This window comes from Geotrypetes seraphini, chromosome 13, assembly GCF_902459505.1.
Source record: "Geotrypetes seraphini chromosome 13, aGeoSer1.1, whole genome shotgun sequence".
In the NCBI taxonomy this organism is placed as follows: Eukaryota; Metazoa; Chordata; class Amphibia; order Gymnophiona; family Dermophiidae; genus Geotrypetes; species Geotrypetes seraphini.
The window spans coordinates 19660579-19676514 of NC_047096.1; the positions used below are offsets into that span (position 1 = coordinate 19660579).

General features: G+C 42.9%; 1 protein-coding gene across 5 annotated transcripts in view; it reads left to right on the plus strand.

Annotated features, from left to right (window-relative positions):
- IP6K3 (inositol hexakisphosphate kinase 3) overlaps positions 1 to 15936 on the plus strand; it is a 45400-nt gene that overhangs the window by 15101 nt on the left and 14363 nt on the right. For 2 of the 5 annotated variants that reach the window (XM_033917438.1, XM_033917439.1), the window contains exon 2: positions 9734 to 10117. In XM_033917438.1, the coding sequence (XP_033773329.1) occupies positions 9919 to 10117 (199 nt within the window). In that variant the 5' untranslated portion in view covers positions 9734 to 9918. Of the gene's footprint in view, positions 1 to 2762; positions 2844 to 2905; positions 3025 to 5903; positions 6459 to 9733; positions 10118 to 15936 lie in introns of those variants that run through there. The other 3 variants (XM_033917443.1, XM_033917440.1, XM_033917441.1) reach the window with 3 other exon arrangements.

The following is a 15936-nucleotide window of genomic DNA, read 5'->3' on the forward strand; positions in this document are numbered from 1 at the left end:
TTATGGCCCTATTTTAAGAAAATGGTATTCTAAAAGTTTGCATAAATTATAGGACCCTGCCTAGTTTCTTTTTCACGGTGATTTCGGGATAGCTCGAGCAACCATCCCCCAAATCTAGACACAAATGGTGATTTAAAGAAGCAAGGGGAAAATGTAACCCTTTACTCCAGCACCAGCCTAAAGAATGCAGTATTTTTAGCCATCCGTGGAGACATATCAGGTGTGACATTGGAAAGGTGCAGGGAGAGGTGGTCCCTTTAAATACCAGGCTCTGGAAATAGCACTGCTGCCTGTATCCATATCACCCTGTAATAACCACTATACTGGAATATTGCTGGCATTCAAGTAAGTATGACTCACTGTCTCCTGCTGCCCCCTGCTCCTGGTAAAAGTAAATCCTGTAACTTCCATAGCTGGAATACATCCCAAGAGAAGAAGGTTAAGACTGTCTGTTATGCTGCTATAGGGACAAAGAGCTGTTTCCACTGGGATCTTTATTCAAATACAGTATTTCAAAAAAAAAAAGAAAAAGATTCTACACGGCTAGTGTTTCCGTAACAAGATTGTACCTTCCTCAGGCATCCAAATCTATGTACTCAGTCTTCTAGGGCCATACTCAGACTATATATATATAAAAAAAAGCTTCTATAGTCTGAAAGCTATGAAATGAGAAGACTTGAACTGCATCCAAAAAGCATATCTCTATAAGCCAGATGGAGGACAGAAAACACAGAGAGAGTATCAGAGCACTTTTTTTCCCCAGAGCCTAGACAAACGGTCCAAGAGGAGAAGAATGCATTCTGAATAGTCATTGCTTCTCTCTCCAAGGCTGCAAATAGACATAAAGAAAGAGGGAGAATGTGCTCATCCTCATAGGTGCCAGCGCTGTGGGTGCTTGAGCACCCTCAATGCTAAGCAAACACCTAGACTCTATCCGGGGAGGAAGACTTTCCATTGGGTTTAGCACCCCCCCCCCCCCCATCATTTTGAAAAGTTGGCTCTTATGCTAATGTTAACCTAGCACCCACCCTGCCAACATGGAAAAATAGCATTATAGCGCCCCCTACCAGCCAGCCAGCGCCACTACTCAGTAGAGAGAGTTTGAGAAACAGTGTGTAATCTTCCCCTTCAGCACATAGATGAGAAAGTTGAGCGCTTGAAGAGTTCTCAGGCTTCCTTCCTGTTCTGGAACAACAGGATAGCAATAGCTACTTTCTGAGCTCTTCATTCCCGTGGAGTGGCATAGTATATCTCAGCAGGGGGAGGGGATGACATTGTAAATGGGAGCATAGCAAGTACAATATTGTAATAATAATATTGGATTGTTGGTTCAATAATGAATGTGATTGTTGGACAGATTGGATGGACCATGCAGGTCTTTAATCTACCATATTACTATGTAGGTGTGGACCTTGAGTTTCTAGTAAGGGCAACAAGGTAAGAAAAAGTGAAAAGGTTGGGGGGGAAGGGTGAAGTTGAGAAAGCTTAGGAAGATCAGATTAGAAGGGAAGAGTTACCAGGGCACGGGGATGTCGTGTGGCATGGGCTCCGAAAAGTACTGTTTATGGGGGACTCAAGCAGGTAGATTGTGTGCTTAGGGGGAGGAACAGCTGAAGTCGGTGGGCTCTGAAGAATGATGTGGGGGGGGGGGGGCAGCTGTTTGGGATACTAATCATATGCAAGAGTGTGTCTGGAAGAATTTTACACTAAATCTGGGAGCTGCATATGGGAAAGATTTGCCCTCTGCCTCCTGCTCAGACTCTTAATTGCAGGAAAAATGATGGGAGAGTAACAGGTTGGGAGACAGACTGGTGGTGCAAAGTGTGGTGGATGGAGGGAATGTTTGATAGAGAGGAATAGGTGACGTAAAATATGGGGATTTGAAACAGAAAATAGTGGTACAGGATGGAGATTTTTGTCAGTAATCCTTCAGCCTCTTTCAATCCGAAGTGATCCCTATTTAAATATAATTGAAGACCACAGGTCTCGATCCAGAGTACATGGTTACATTTACATCCTCTCCCTCTCCTCCTAAAAATATTCAGAAATTTTCTAAGGGAAGCTGCCTGGGTAATTCATTTTCCTTTCAACATTTAATACAAGATTTGAGCCTACAGGTGTTCTGAACCCATTCATTCCTATCTCAACAGTTAAACCAGTAAGCAACCCAGCATCTATACAGAAAACTCTGTTTTCCTGAATTTCAACTATTTATTGCAAAATAAATACAGCTACTGGATGCAGAAGCTGAAATTGGAGGTCTTTTTGCCCCAAAGCAAACTCTTTAGTAGTGGATAGCCACAGTTGCTTGCAAGCTGATAATATTACAGACAGTTGGATATGAAATGTCTGTAAAATAAGTTGATTTCAGAGGCTAGTGCTTGAAAGACTGGGCAAAAGAAAGTTTGATTGTTGGTTTGGTTTCAAAGGAAGTTTGTAGGCTTAAAGATTGTGCTAAAGAGGAAGTGGCCTCAAATATTTAGTGAAAAGAGTCCATTGTCCAGGAGGAAAAGGCAAAGAAAAGCTGCCAAAAAGGAGAATCTACCTTTCCGGTAGGAGGGAACAAGAAAAAGACCCACAAGGCTACAAGGCAAGGAAGGAGACCAATAAGATCAGTGCCTGAGACTGGGGGCTTTGTGCATGCCACTTAAGGATACTGAAGGCAGTACTTACCAGTACTTCAGTGATTAAGGGGAAGTCATATGCATCTGCCCAGGATTTAAATGAATGGAGAGAGATAGAAGGTCACATGCAGAGGCTGACCTATCAGAACACAGACTATAAGGCTCAGGAAGTGACAGCAGCATTGAACACTCCTTAGGACTTCAGTATAAAAAAAACAAGTGCAGAATATACACACAATACAGTATAGTTTGTGGGTAATGGATAGGGACTAAAACAGTACTTGTAGAGTCTCCTCACAAATGCCTCTTTTTTTAATCTGGCTAAAAGTATGTTTGGAAAATAATGCTTAGTTTTAGCCCTTCTGGAGCCATTTTTTTTAAATCAAGGGCAATCTAACTGGTTAGCTATTTACCTAGCTCAATTACCTTTTACACTCTTTACAACCAGGGCAGCTATACCTTCCTAAGAGTGAGACTTGCTGCACTGACCTCTTGACTTGTCATGCTGGCCAGGGCTTGTCTATTTTTCATAGCTTGGGGGAGGAGGATTCTTTCCAAGGAGATGTGTGTGTTTCTCATCATTTGTCACCAGCAAGTGGTCAAGAGGGTGGAATATGAGTGAGCTGTGCATAGTTTTCTGTAGAAAACATTTCTCTTGTTTGTCAGGTGTTTGTCAGATGTCTGTACATCCTGTTTCAGGATGCAATGATACTGGCTGTCTGATGCTTTATCATGGTGGGATAAGACGATCTGTTTTTTCCTGTATTACATCACACAAGATGATTTCTTTGGCTTGCACAAGAGAAATAGCTAAACAGTGATTATGAGAGGTCATAGGCATGGCTTGGGTGTGGGGCTTGAAGGATACAGTGATAATTTTCTGCAACAAAATTAGGGTCCAGGTACAGTCACCACCTTTCCTTCCAGGCAGCGATACTGGAGAGAAAACAATATGTTGAGAAAAGTTCTAGGTCAATAACCTGACAGAAAATTCGTAGTAGTTGTGTAGATGAAAACAGATTGGCTTTTATGAATGAGTTAACCTCTCAAAATGTCAGCCATTAGCAGGACCAGTGTAAGGGCATTAGTTGCTGTAGGTTAACCTTCAAAAGGACAATTCCTCCAAATTTCTTCAGCTCTAATTAATCATTTTTAAAAATCTTGTCTTCTCCCCTAAAAGTCATAATCACCTCACCATCACCCCTAGTTTTCAAGTTTCCACATTTATTTAGCATTCGATATACCGCTTTGAGAAATTCATCTATGCGGTTTATATTTAGGGCCTGTTTTTCGAAGCCACGCTAGCGGCTGTGCTGCGGTAATGGCCCCGAAGCCCATACAGATTTAAAGGGCTTCAGGGCCGGGGCCATGCAGCAGCCGCTAGCGCGACTTTGTAAAACAGGGGGTTAATATAAAGGTTAAAATAGAGTGAGAATTGAAAGTTACATTATAAACAAATAAAAGATAGATAAAGTATGATAAAATTTAAATGCAATTTAAATTTAATTTTAAAAGTGCGCTTCTAATTCCATATTGATGCACATTGAGTCCTGCCTGAAATATAAATATATGCTGATCGAATATAAGCTACTAGTTAAATGCATCTGAAAATTAAAAAAAAAGGTTTTAAAAGAGATTTGAAACGTTCTAAATTGTTTTCGGACCTAATGTGATCAGAGATGGCATTCCAGAGTTGTGGACCATTAACTGAAAAAATACGCTCTCTATTAGAAGCGTATGTAATTTATCTTACAGATGGAACAGTAAGAAGGTTTTGTTGATGTGAACAAAGTATACGAGAAGGTATATACGGTATCAGATAATTATCGAGATAAGGTGGTGATTGTACAGAAAGTGTCTTGAAGACCAAAAGCAAGATCTTATATGTTAATTGATGATTAGCAGACATCCAATGAGCAGACTTTAAAAGTGGAGTGACGTGATCAAATTTCTTTTTCCCAGTTATTAATTTTATAGAAGTATTTTGAACTAGTAAACGACGAATGTCTTTACATCTAATGCCACAATATAGAGATGTACTGATTACCTCTCCTCCCTACTGGTAAAAAAGTACTTCCTTCCTGTGGTTTCTTTGAGTTTGTGTAGTTATTAGGTCCTATTGTTTTGCATTGTATCCAGCTACTCTTTGGTGTCCACTACTGCCCGAGGTGCCAGCCACAGAGTGTAATATAAGAATATAAGAAAGGCATTTTAGGGCATGCATTGCAACACTGTGTATGTGTCGAAGCTTGGCATACCATTCTAGGAATGTTCTAATCATGGATGCCTTTAGCATGAGGTAAGAGGTGGATACCATAGTGTGTTGTTAACAAGGTGTTACCTGACATATGGGATCTTGATATACCCTGATCTAGCCCAAGCTGCTCCAGACTTTCTGGTGTTACCTAGTCTCACTTATAGTAGCATGGAGCTTGTGAGGTCTCTTGGCTTTCAAACTTGACTCCCGTCCAGATCGGTGCTGAGGGTCATCAAATAACCAGCTAGAAGTCATTGCTTATTTAGGCTGGCAGGGCACTGTTTACAACTAGTCCAAAACACTGCCATATTAAAACTTGTAACAGGCGTGAAAAAAATTCAACCACGTAACACCTCTACTCTGAGCAGAACATTGGCTCCCCATTTCTCACAGGATTTCATTCAAAATCCTTTCCTTGGTACACAAAATTCTCCATAATGGCAACCCTTTATAGCTTTCCAGAGTGAGACACCTGATACTGTACATTCCAACCAGAACATTTTAGGTTAAAACTCAACCTAAAATTTTCTTGCATCCCCATCTGATACGATCAAGGAGGACTCAATAAATCTAAATGGCACTATTTATCCCATCTTGCTGACTTTAAAAATCTTGGGAGTCTACCTTGATCGTAAATTGTTTTTCAATTTCCATATTGCTTCTCTGGTTAAAAAATCTCATTTCCTTTTATGGAAATTAAGAACAATTAAGCTATACTTTGATTTTTTTTTTTTCATTCGGATTGCCGGTACAGTCTCTCATTCTCAGCACATTGGATTACTGTAATATTCTGTTGATTTCTAAGAAAAATGTAAAAAGGCAGCAGATTATTCAAAATATTGCAGTACGGTTAATTTTTGGATTGAAAAGATCAGATCACGTATCAAAGTATTATTATAGACTACACTGGATGACAATAGATGCCAGAATAGTTTTCAAATTTGGTTGTGTATGTTTTAAGGCTTTGAATGGACTTTTACCCAGCTACCTTTTTGAATGTTTCAATTTTGCTACTAGAAAGCACTTGTGTATGGTACGATTTTTTTTACTTTCCATCTGTAAAGAGATGTGTTTATAAAGAATTCTTTAGTAAACCTTTGGCATATTTGGCAGCTATGTGAGACAAACAAGCTAGCACTTATATATCAGTCTCGACTTCTTATCTAGTCTTTAGAAAATTGCTGAAAACCCACTTTGAGCCTGTTGAGCTTGGAGCGCGATCTTCTGTTGGTTTGAGGGCGTCAGTTTCACGCAGAGACTATTGTTTTAATCCACAAGTTCATTTTTAGGAGCAGTAGGGACCCCCGAAGAAGACAATTGTGTCGAAACATGGACCGTGTTGGGTCCAAATGTTTCTAGAGGTTCCAGCCCTATGTGGATTACGTATTTGTTTTAATAAAGCCATCAACTTGGACATCAATTCTCCACAAGTTTTTTTTGTTTTTCTAGCTATGTGGAACAAACAAGTTAGCACTTATATATCAGTCTCGACTGCTTATCTAGTCTGTAGAAAATCGCTGAAAACCCACTTGTTTGGAAAATATTTTGATTCATCTATTACGATCATTCTACAAATGGTTAGTATCTCTTAGCTGTTAACCACACTGAACCGCAAGGTAGCTGCGGTATATAAGAATTGATGTAATGTCATGTAACATTATGATCTCTTCAATCGAATCTACTATACGTACCATCCTTACATCAAATAGTCCATGATTTCACCCAAATAAAAATCTTTAATGTGATAGCTCCCACTCTATAGAACTCTTCACCTTTGTATCTCAAAGCATTAGACTCTCTTTCTGATCCACAGCTCACTTAAAGCTTTCTTCTTTTTCGATGCCTTCTCCGATTAACTCTACCCCCTCCATAACTGAATCCTCTTCCATGACACTGTTTATTTCTACATGCTTTGGACCTGCAAAGCAACACGCAAGCTCCAGGGTCTCTTCTGCCTGCTCATCTATCCTTTCTTATAACTAATGGATTTCTCCGCACTTGGACTCTCTTCTTTATCTTCCCTTGTCTTTCTCCCAAGAAATGTACACTATCCTACTCTGCAAATCAGGCTTAGACGGAGATTTCATGATAATGAGTGGTGGATATTGAATACTGTAATGAAAAGGTTTATTGGGGAATCATTTAATTGTGATAGTTTTTATTATTATAATGATAATTTTATTGTACGTTTTTAGTATTGTAAACCACTCTAGCACTTCGGTTTGAGCTAGGGTTATCATATTTTCAGAAGCAAAAACCCCCACAGAGTCTCGTTGCTTCTTCCCTGACCAGCTCCGGCCACGTCTGGAGGGCCTCGAGCATGCGCAGATGTGTGTGACTTCATCCGCGCATGCTTGGAGGCTCTCCAGATGCAGCCGGAGCTGGTCGGGGCTTTCCAAAACCCAAACTGCCAGGTTATGGAAAGTCCGTCCAGGCACCCAGACAGTCCCCTAAAAAGAGTGCATGTCCAGGTTTTACCGGACGTCCAGATTTTCCCGGACTAGGTTAACTCTAGTTTGATCTCATTTTTAGCTATGATGTGTGTTGAAGTCTGGCCACTGAATATACTGATATAATTTTGTACAGATAACTTATTTGGATCAAGTTATCACTGCTAGTTCTGTGTTCAGATTTAAACACGTGAATTATACAGATAAAATTCTTAGATTACAACTACCCCTAATGCAATCCCACCTCAAGCAACACAGATACATTTTAGCCACATTTTGTACCCGGCTGGATTAAGACATAGGCAAACTAGGCATGTGTCTAGTTTAAAAGCAGCGAGGCTGCCATGTTGACGAAGGTAAGGATTTACAATGATGTGAATTTGTTCAGTATGCTACAGATTTGTAGTTGAACTGCCTGGAAGCCAAAAGGATGGCTAAAATGTCCTGATGTTTTTCAGAGTTTAGCTCGCTATACAGTGGCCCTTCAATCTTCCCTCCTGCCGCTAAAGAGAATATAGTAGGATCCAGACAATGGGAAGAATGCTCTAGTTCCAGGAAGGAGGGGATGAGCTGAAAGTGCTGTAAGACAGACTGTATTGTAAGGGTGTTGGGGAGAGCCTGTGGAATCAGTGAATGTCTTGTTAGGGGTGGTGTTGAGAATGGGTATGGCTACCATGTGGCTCCAGAAAAAGGAGGGCAGATTGAGATATCCGGGTTTTACTTCCATTGAAAGCAATGGAAGTAAAACTGAGATGGCTCAATCTGTCCTCCTTACTTCTGTTGCTTTCAGTGGAAGTAAAACCCGGATGTCTCAATCTGTCCTCCTTTTTCTGGTGCCATAGGGTAACCCTAGGTAGGAATATAAGAGAAATGGGGGGAAACGTGAGAGGTCTGCTGCGGCAGGCCGAGGAAAAGAGTTGGCAGGAAATGCAAGAACCTTACAGGGTGGTGGGCAGAGCTGGTTGGGGAGAGGAGTAGAGAGAGCACTGACTGAATAAGCACAAACATCAGACAGCAGCATAGCACCAGATGAGACAAGAGTGCATGCATGTACGCTTGTGCCTGAAGAATGAGAGTGCATGAACGTGTGTAACTAAAGAGCCCAGTTTCTGATATAGAATAATAGCAGAAGTCAGCATTTAGGTGCTCCCACTTAGGCATCTCAATAACAGGCATAAATGAAGCCCCTTAGTGCATAACTTACAGTACAGCAGGGGTGTCAAAGCCCCTCCTGGAGGGCTGCAATCCAGTCGGGTTTTCAGGATTTCTCCAATGAATATGCATGAGATCTATTTGCATGCACTGCTTTCATTGTATGCTAATAGATCTCATGCATATTCATTGGGGAAATCCTGAAAACCCAACTGGATTGCGGCCCTCCAGGAGGGTCTATGACAGCCCTGCAGTACAGGAACACCACTAATTTTCCAGCACCCCTGGTTCCAAACCCTTGCCGGAATAACCGTTTTGCCAAACCAACGGTGGTCACCTTTAGAACATCTCTAACCCCAGCAACTCTCCTCCCCCCATACCTCTTTAAATCTTTGCCAGCATCTGCAACATAGAAACATGACGGCCCATCCGCAGCATCCATTGTCTCCTCCCCTCCCTAAGAGAGCCCACGTGCCTGCCCCATGCTTTCTTGAAATCAGATAAAGTCTTTGTCCCCACCACTTCTGCCAGGAGACTATTCCACGCATCTCCCACCCTTTCTGTAAAAAGATAATACCTTCGATTGTTCCTGAGCCTATCACCTCTTAACTTCATCCTATGCTCTCTCATTCCGGAGCTTCCTTTCAAATGAAAGATTTGCCTCATGCGCATTTATGCCACACAGGTATTAAACGACTCTATCATATTTCCCCTATCCCATCTTTCCTCCAAATTATACATATTGACATCTTTAAGTCTGTCCCCATACCCCTTATGATGAAGATTGCGCCCCATTTTAGGAGCTGGACCGTCTCCGTCCTTTTTATATCTTTTTGAAGGTGCGGCCTCCAGAATTGTACCCAATATTCTAAATGAGGTCTCACCAGAGTCTTATACAGGGGCATCAATACCTCCTTTTTCCTTCTGGCCGTTCCTCTCCCTATCCACTCTAGCATCCTTCTAGCTTTCTCAAGACGTCAGAGGGAAAGCTTGCTGCCAGACCATCCGTTGCTGGAAAATCAGTGGTGTACCTATATTATGTATGTTATGTACTTAATTGTGGGACCTGGCCATGCCCCATCTAAGCCCCACCCGGGCACACAGCTAGAACGTCCATGCATAACACAGAACCATAGCAATAGGGCTAGTACTCTGACCACAGATAAAGAGCAAAAAAAATACTCATTGTATATCCCTGACACATTTAAAGCCATGCTCCAGTTGAAATTTTGTGTTCTTATTTCTTCCAGAGACTCTGCCAGTGGCATGTTAAATAGTCACTAACTTGCACAGAGAAGCCAGAATAGAAAAGTCTTCCAGATACTTCCAGAATCGGCCGCCTGAAACGCACGCCTCCGGCTGCACTGCCACAGCTCCTGAGGAGCAGGTGTGGTGTCCTGCAGAGCAGACATTGGGCAGTGGTATCACTCACACCATGGTGGTGCACGACAGCAGGGACACGATTGACCCTAGGAAAGGGGTGCTGCTGGAGCCCTTCCACCACCAGGTTGGGGGCCACATGAGCATGCTGAAATACAATGAACACACGGTCTGCAAGCCGCTGGTGTCGCAGGAGCAGCGCTTTTATGAGTCCCTTCCCATGGAGATGAAACGCTTCACACCTCAGTACAAAGGTAAGGTTGGGAGCTCCTCACCATTCGTCCGTGCTCTCAGATATCATGTATTTCTGAAAAATGATACCTTAACCTGACCCAGGGGTATCTGCTTTGAGGGGCTGATGCAGTTACCTTGCATTAGAGCTGTGGGGCTAAAACTCGGCATATTTATTTATTTAATTTTTAGTATTTATATACCATATATAGCCTAAGTCAGTGAATCGCAAACTGTGTGCTGTGGCAAGATTGCAGGTATGCCGCGAGGCGCCGGATGACTGTCTACATAACGTGCCTCTCGCAGAGAGAGGCATGTCCTGGAGACAGTCAGCTAGTGCCTCTTCTCCTCTCCCACCTCTCCAGTTCAACACTCTTCCACTGGCAGCTCAGGGCCTGCCTGCTAGGCCTTCTTGCATGCGCAGACGTTGGCATGATGTCATTGTGTCCATATCTATGCACTTCTGGTACCCTTCAGCCGTGGCCCCCTGTTTAGCGTGCCGCGGCTCCAAATAGTTTGTGAGGCATTGGCCTAAGTGGTTTACATTCAGGCACTCAAGGATTTTTCCCTATCTGTCCTGGTGGGCAATGTGGGGGGAGGGGATTAAGTGACTTGCCCAGGGTCACAAGGAGCAGTGTGGGATGGTTTCCTAATGTAAGCATCCCACAAATATTTTGCTTCCCAATGCTGCAACGATTAGGCTGAGTGCAGAAGATGAGTACTAACATGAGAGAGCACTCCCAAACCTTGACGTGTTCTTTGCGGAGCTGATGTAATTGGACAACATGGTAGCCATTGTCGAATTCCATTGAGTCATTACTAGAGAACATCATCTCAGCTTTTCAGTTGCTTTAACTGTGCAGAAGTGAGCCTATCATGCAGTACTTTTTGGTCCAGTGCCAAGTGTTCAAAAAGTTGTTTGGTACAAAAACAAAGCCCTGGGGATTCATATGTCTCATCGTCTACATTACAGCCCAATGGGGGATCGGGTTTCACTTAAGAGGAGATGACTGAAGCTGAGCCTGGAGTTGGATCATCCTGACATTTAACTGATGCTCCAAGAACTCGGAGAGTTTGACGAGTGCTCTGAACATGGGTTGAGGCAGACGAGCAGGAAGCCAGTGCAATCTGCTAATGTGTTCCCAGTAATAGAAGTAATGGAGTAATAGAAAGAAGCACTTCAGGACAGCTGGGGTTTGGTACACATTACGAAACAGGGAATGGGAGGAGATTGAGAGGGGACATGATCGAAACATTCAAGGTACTGAAGGGAATAGACTTGGTAGACAAGGACAGGTTGTTCCCCCTCTCCAAGGTAGGGAGAACGAGAGGGCACTCTCTAAAATTGAAAGGGAATAGATTCCATATGAACGTAAGGAAGTTCTTCTTCACCCAGAGAGTGGTAGAAAGCTGGAACGCTCTTCCAGAGGCTATTATAAGGGAAAACACCCTTCAGGGATTCAAGACAAAGTTGGACAAGTTCCTGCTAAACTGGAACGTACGCAGGTGAGGCTGGACTCATTTAGAGCACTGGTTTTTGACCAGGGGGCCGCCATGTGAGCAGACTGCTTTTTCCGTTTGTTGATAATTGTTTTCGTCTCCGAGCTACAGCAGTTTTTGTGAAAGTGTATTTTTGTGATTGCTATTTTTCATCAAGAGCGACCTCAACGAGCAGCGCTACAGCGTGAAGTTCTGTTTTAAATTGGGTAAGACCCCTACGGAAACTTATGAAATGTTGGAAGAGGCTTATGGGGAACATGTCATGGAGTCTTGGAAGATATTTTTCATGCGTCAAAATTCACAAATTTTCCACAAAAACGTGAGGGCGGTTCTTCCCCAGCCACCTTACTCTCCTGACTTGGCCCCTGCTGACTTCTTGTTTCCTAAACTTAAATCCACGCTGAAAGGAAAGCGATTCAACACTATCGAAGACAAAGCAAAATTCAACGCTGCAACTTTTGACGTTTCATGAAGATGCGTTTTAAGGACTGTTTCCAGAAGTGGAAACGATTTTGGGAAAGTTCAAGTTTCAAGTTTATTAGCTTTTAATATACCGACCATCAACAAATATCTGGCCGGTTAACAATAAAATTTTAAAAAGGTAAGAAAGAAGAAAGATAAAATAATAGGCATTTAAAAATAAATAGAGTGAACATTGATAACATTAACTAGACAGACTTGAAAGTGAGGGGAAAAGGGAAAGGAGGGGAAAAGTTACATATTTGAGAAGAAAAGGAGAAAGCGAGAATGGGAAAAAACGTATAGGGTAGGGTCGCTTTGTTAAACCGGTTGGTTGCTTAAAAGAGAAAAGGAAATAATAAAAATTTTTTAAGTAAAGGAAAACAGAAGGTAAGTCTAAACACAGCCGAATGCGTCACGAAATAAAAAAGTCTTTAGGCTTATCTTGAAAAGTGTATGCATAGGGAAGGGGAGTATTTTGAAGGGGTGGGGGAATAAGTTGTAAGATTGTTTAATACATTTTTATAAAATCGGTCCTGGAACTTTTTGAACAGACCTTGTATTTGCTTGTCTTTGGTATACCTGAAATATATAGACAGAAAGGAGGCAGCATGAGACAGTTTTCAAAATAATTCGCTCAAACTAAGCAGTTACCTGCATAAATTTTCCAGCCTGAAAAGTTCCCTCCACTCAGTGGCTAAAAGTATGGGTTTCAGAGCACATGTGCTTGTAGGTACAGACAGTGGCTTAGTGAGGGAAGTTTGCGCCCAGCATTATTGCGCCGTGCACCCCCCACCATGTACCTCTTCAAATCTTCGCCGGCCGTGAACAGCATCTCTTTCCCGCTGCTCATGCCAAACTCTTCCTTCCCTCCGATGTCACTTCCTGGTCTCTGCAAACAAGGAGTGACCTCAGAGGGAAGGATGAGGCTGGCACCAGCTGCGGGTAAGAGATGCTACTCGCAGCTGGTGTAGATATGAAGAGGTCTGGAGGCGGTTTGCCCCTCCCTCTTACTACGCCCGTTGGTTCAGGGAAAAGGGATAAGCAAAGTGTACGCAAAGGTATGCTCAGATTTCTTCCTGCTGGAGGGGATCACTTTGCTTTCCTTCTGTTAGGCTTTGCCTTTCATTAAAGCAGCGATCTGATCGAATGAGTGAGAAAGCCTTCAAAGGAGTGTGACACACGCCTAAAGAATGAAGTGTGGCATTCAGTCTGTATCTCTGATAGCATCAAGGTGACCTGGACTCTGCTGGAGGGTGGAAGAGGAACGGGAAACAAATCTGGAGTCCCAGTTAATGAACCTCTGTGCTCTGATTCATGAGGCGGTAAATTGCTTGGAAATACAAAAATAACCAAACTCTAAATTTGCCAGTGCATGGCATTTGCATGCTACATAGCAAAGCAGCTGAGAAGAAAGGATGCTGCTGAAATGCTTTGGGGATTGTAAATCCTTTCTAAACATTCCTCTGTGCTTAATTTGTCTGATGGTGACAGGAATAAAGCAGGGATCGCGTCTTATGTGTCTCTGCAAAACACGATGTACGCCATGCAATTCTAAAGGTCTGATCTGCACAGCATCCAATGAGCCGCACTCTGCAAAAACCAGCGTAATGATTGACTAATTCATAGCGCTCGAACCAGCATGGCATGGGCCCAGGAAGTGACATCAGAGGAAGAGCCGACACTGGTGTGAGCAGCAGGTTGAGGTTGCTGCTCACACCCGGAACATTAAAGAGGTGCGGGGGAAGGGAAGAGGCGTACGTGGAGGAGGTGGCGGAGAGGATGACGGATGCCCCCACCATGACGGTGCCCGGGTTGGACTGCCCACCCTCTTACTGCGCCACTGAGCACTGTACACTTCCCCCTCCATATTCACAAAGAGCATGGCCGCAAATACAGAAAAAACGCGAATAACTTTACGTATGTTATTCACGGTTTTTCTGTAAAAATCCCAAAAAAAGACACAAAACCACAAATAACCTTACCTGTTTCTGTGAAGAAAGTGCCACAGTTTTCTCTGTGCATCACTGGGAGGATCAATTTTCTCTGTGATGTAAATTTGGGGTGGAGCTTCCGCATGAAAAACCGCAAATAACCGAAACCGCAAACAACGAAACCGTAAATACAGAGGGGGAAGTGTACTGGGACTTGACTACCATAACTGCAAAAGACCAAGCACGCAGCCTAGAAATGCTCCTTGACTGCAACCAGTCGCTTTCCAACCATATCTCTCAGGTGGTATCTTCCTCATTTTACTATCTGCGACAACTCCGAAAAATAAGGCACTATTTATCAGAGCTTGACTTCACCCAACTACTCTATGCCTTAGTCCTCTCCCCCATGGATTACTGCAATGCACTATTCAATGGTCTCATGGCAAAGAACATATGACGTCTCCAACCTGTACAAAACGTGGTGATCAGGCTTCTAAAAAAACCTCTGTGCCCATGACCCTGTCTCCCTGTCGGCTCACTTGTGTCTTCAAGGGCCTGATGCTAGCGACTCCTCTTGAGCGGGTGGTAGTTTTTCGGCTAGCGCGGGGGGTTAGTACGTGATAAAAAGTCACGTGCGATAAAGCCGCTAACGCGGCTTCGTAAAAGGAACCCATAATTTTCTTAATTGGATTCATCAGCACCATTAATTGAAAGCGCCCTTAAAAAGCAATTAAAAATCATATAAAAATTACCCCTCTCCTTTTTTTTTGCGATACTGCGTTAGGCTTTTTTATCGCCTGCCTCGGCGGTATTAGCTCCGGCACTCAAAGGAATTCTTTGGGCGTCAGAGCTAATATTGCTGCGGCTGGCGATAAAAAAGCCTAACGCGGCTTTGTAAAAGGGGAGGAAATTAATTAGCTGGTAGGCACCTACCACATTGAGGTAGGTGTCAACTCTGAAGTGCCTACCAGCAAGTAGGCATAGTTAGATTCGGGCAGATTCAGGATGGACTTTGGGCATAGCTTGACTTAGGCTCTCTCATTTAGGCCAATAAAACCCTGGCCTAAATAGGAGTGCGCCTAAGGTTTCAGCACCTACTGGTTCCCAAGTCTGCCGAGACGCTGCTAGATGCTTTTCTGTAAATGGTGCCTAGTGGATGATTTGATAATTGCACTTAATTGCACCTAGAAGTTGGACGCCATTTAAAGAATCAGGCCCTTAGAGCATACTAATGTCCATTAGCACGCACTAAGCTTTAATAAAAGGACCCCGATACAAATTACTCCTCCCTGGACACCGTGCAAGAACTTACTTGGCACCCACAAAGCTGGCTCCTATCTGGATCAACCTTGTAGGGTGCCCTGGTTGAGGCTGTGATCTTAACGCTTATGTCAAGGCTTCCCAAATCTGTCCTGGAGAGACCACAAAGCAAGTTCGAATTTCAGAATATCTGTAATCATTTACATGAGGATACACTTGCATACATTGGAGACTTGATATATGCTAATTTATTACATGCATATTCATTGTGAATATTGTAAATGGCTACCAATTATGAGTTTTCCAGGATAGATTTGGGAAGCCCTGTTTTATGGTGATTAATAGCTTCATGGTCTTGTACTGTCTCCCCCCCCCCCCCCCTCTCAATCCTGTTAAGATAATTCTCTCTACCTATTCACATCATCAGCTTCCAGAAATGTCCATGATTTAGATTTCACTAGAACAGAGAGAGGATATTTAGGAGACTAAATATTCAAATGTGTATATTTCATAAGCCTTGTCAGAAGTTGAAACCCTATATTCATTCCACTTTGTCTCCCCATTTAAGCTTCCTCCACACAAGGCAGTGTGGCTGGGACAGCTGCTGTTTTCATTCTGGGTGTCTGAAGGGATGCCAAGATCCATAAAAAAATGAATCTCATGCCATGCAGGCTTTGAGGTTTCAGCAG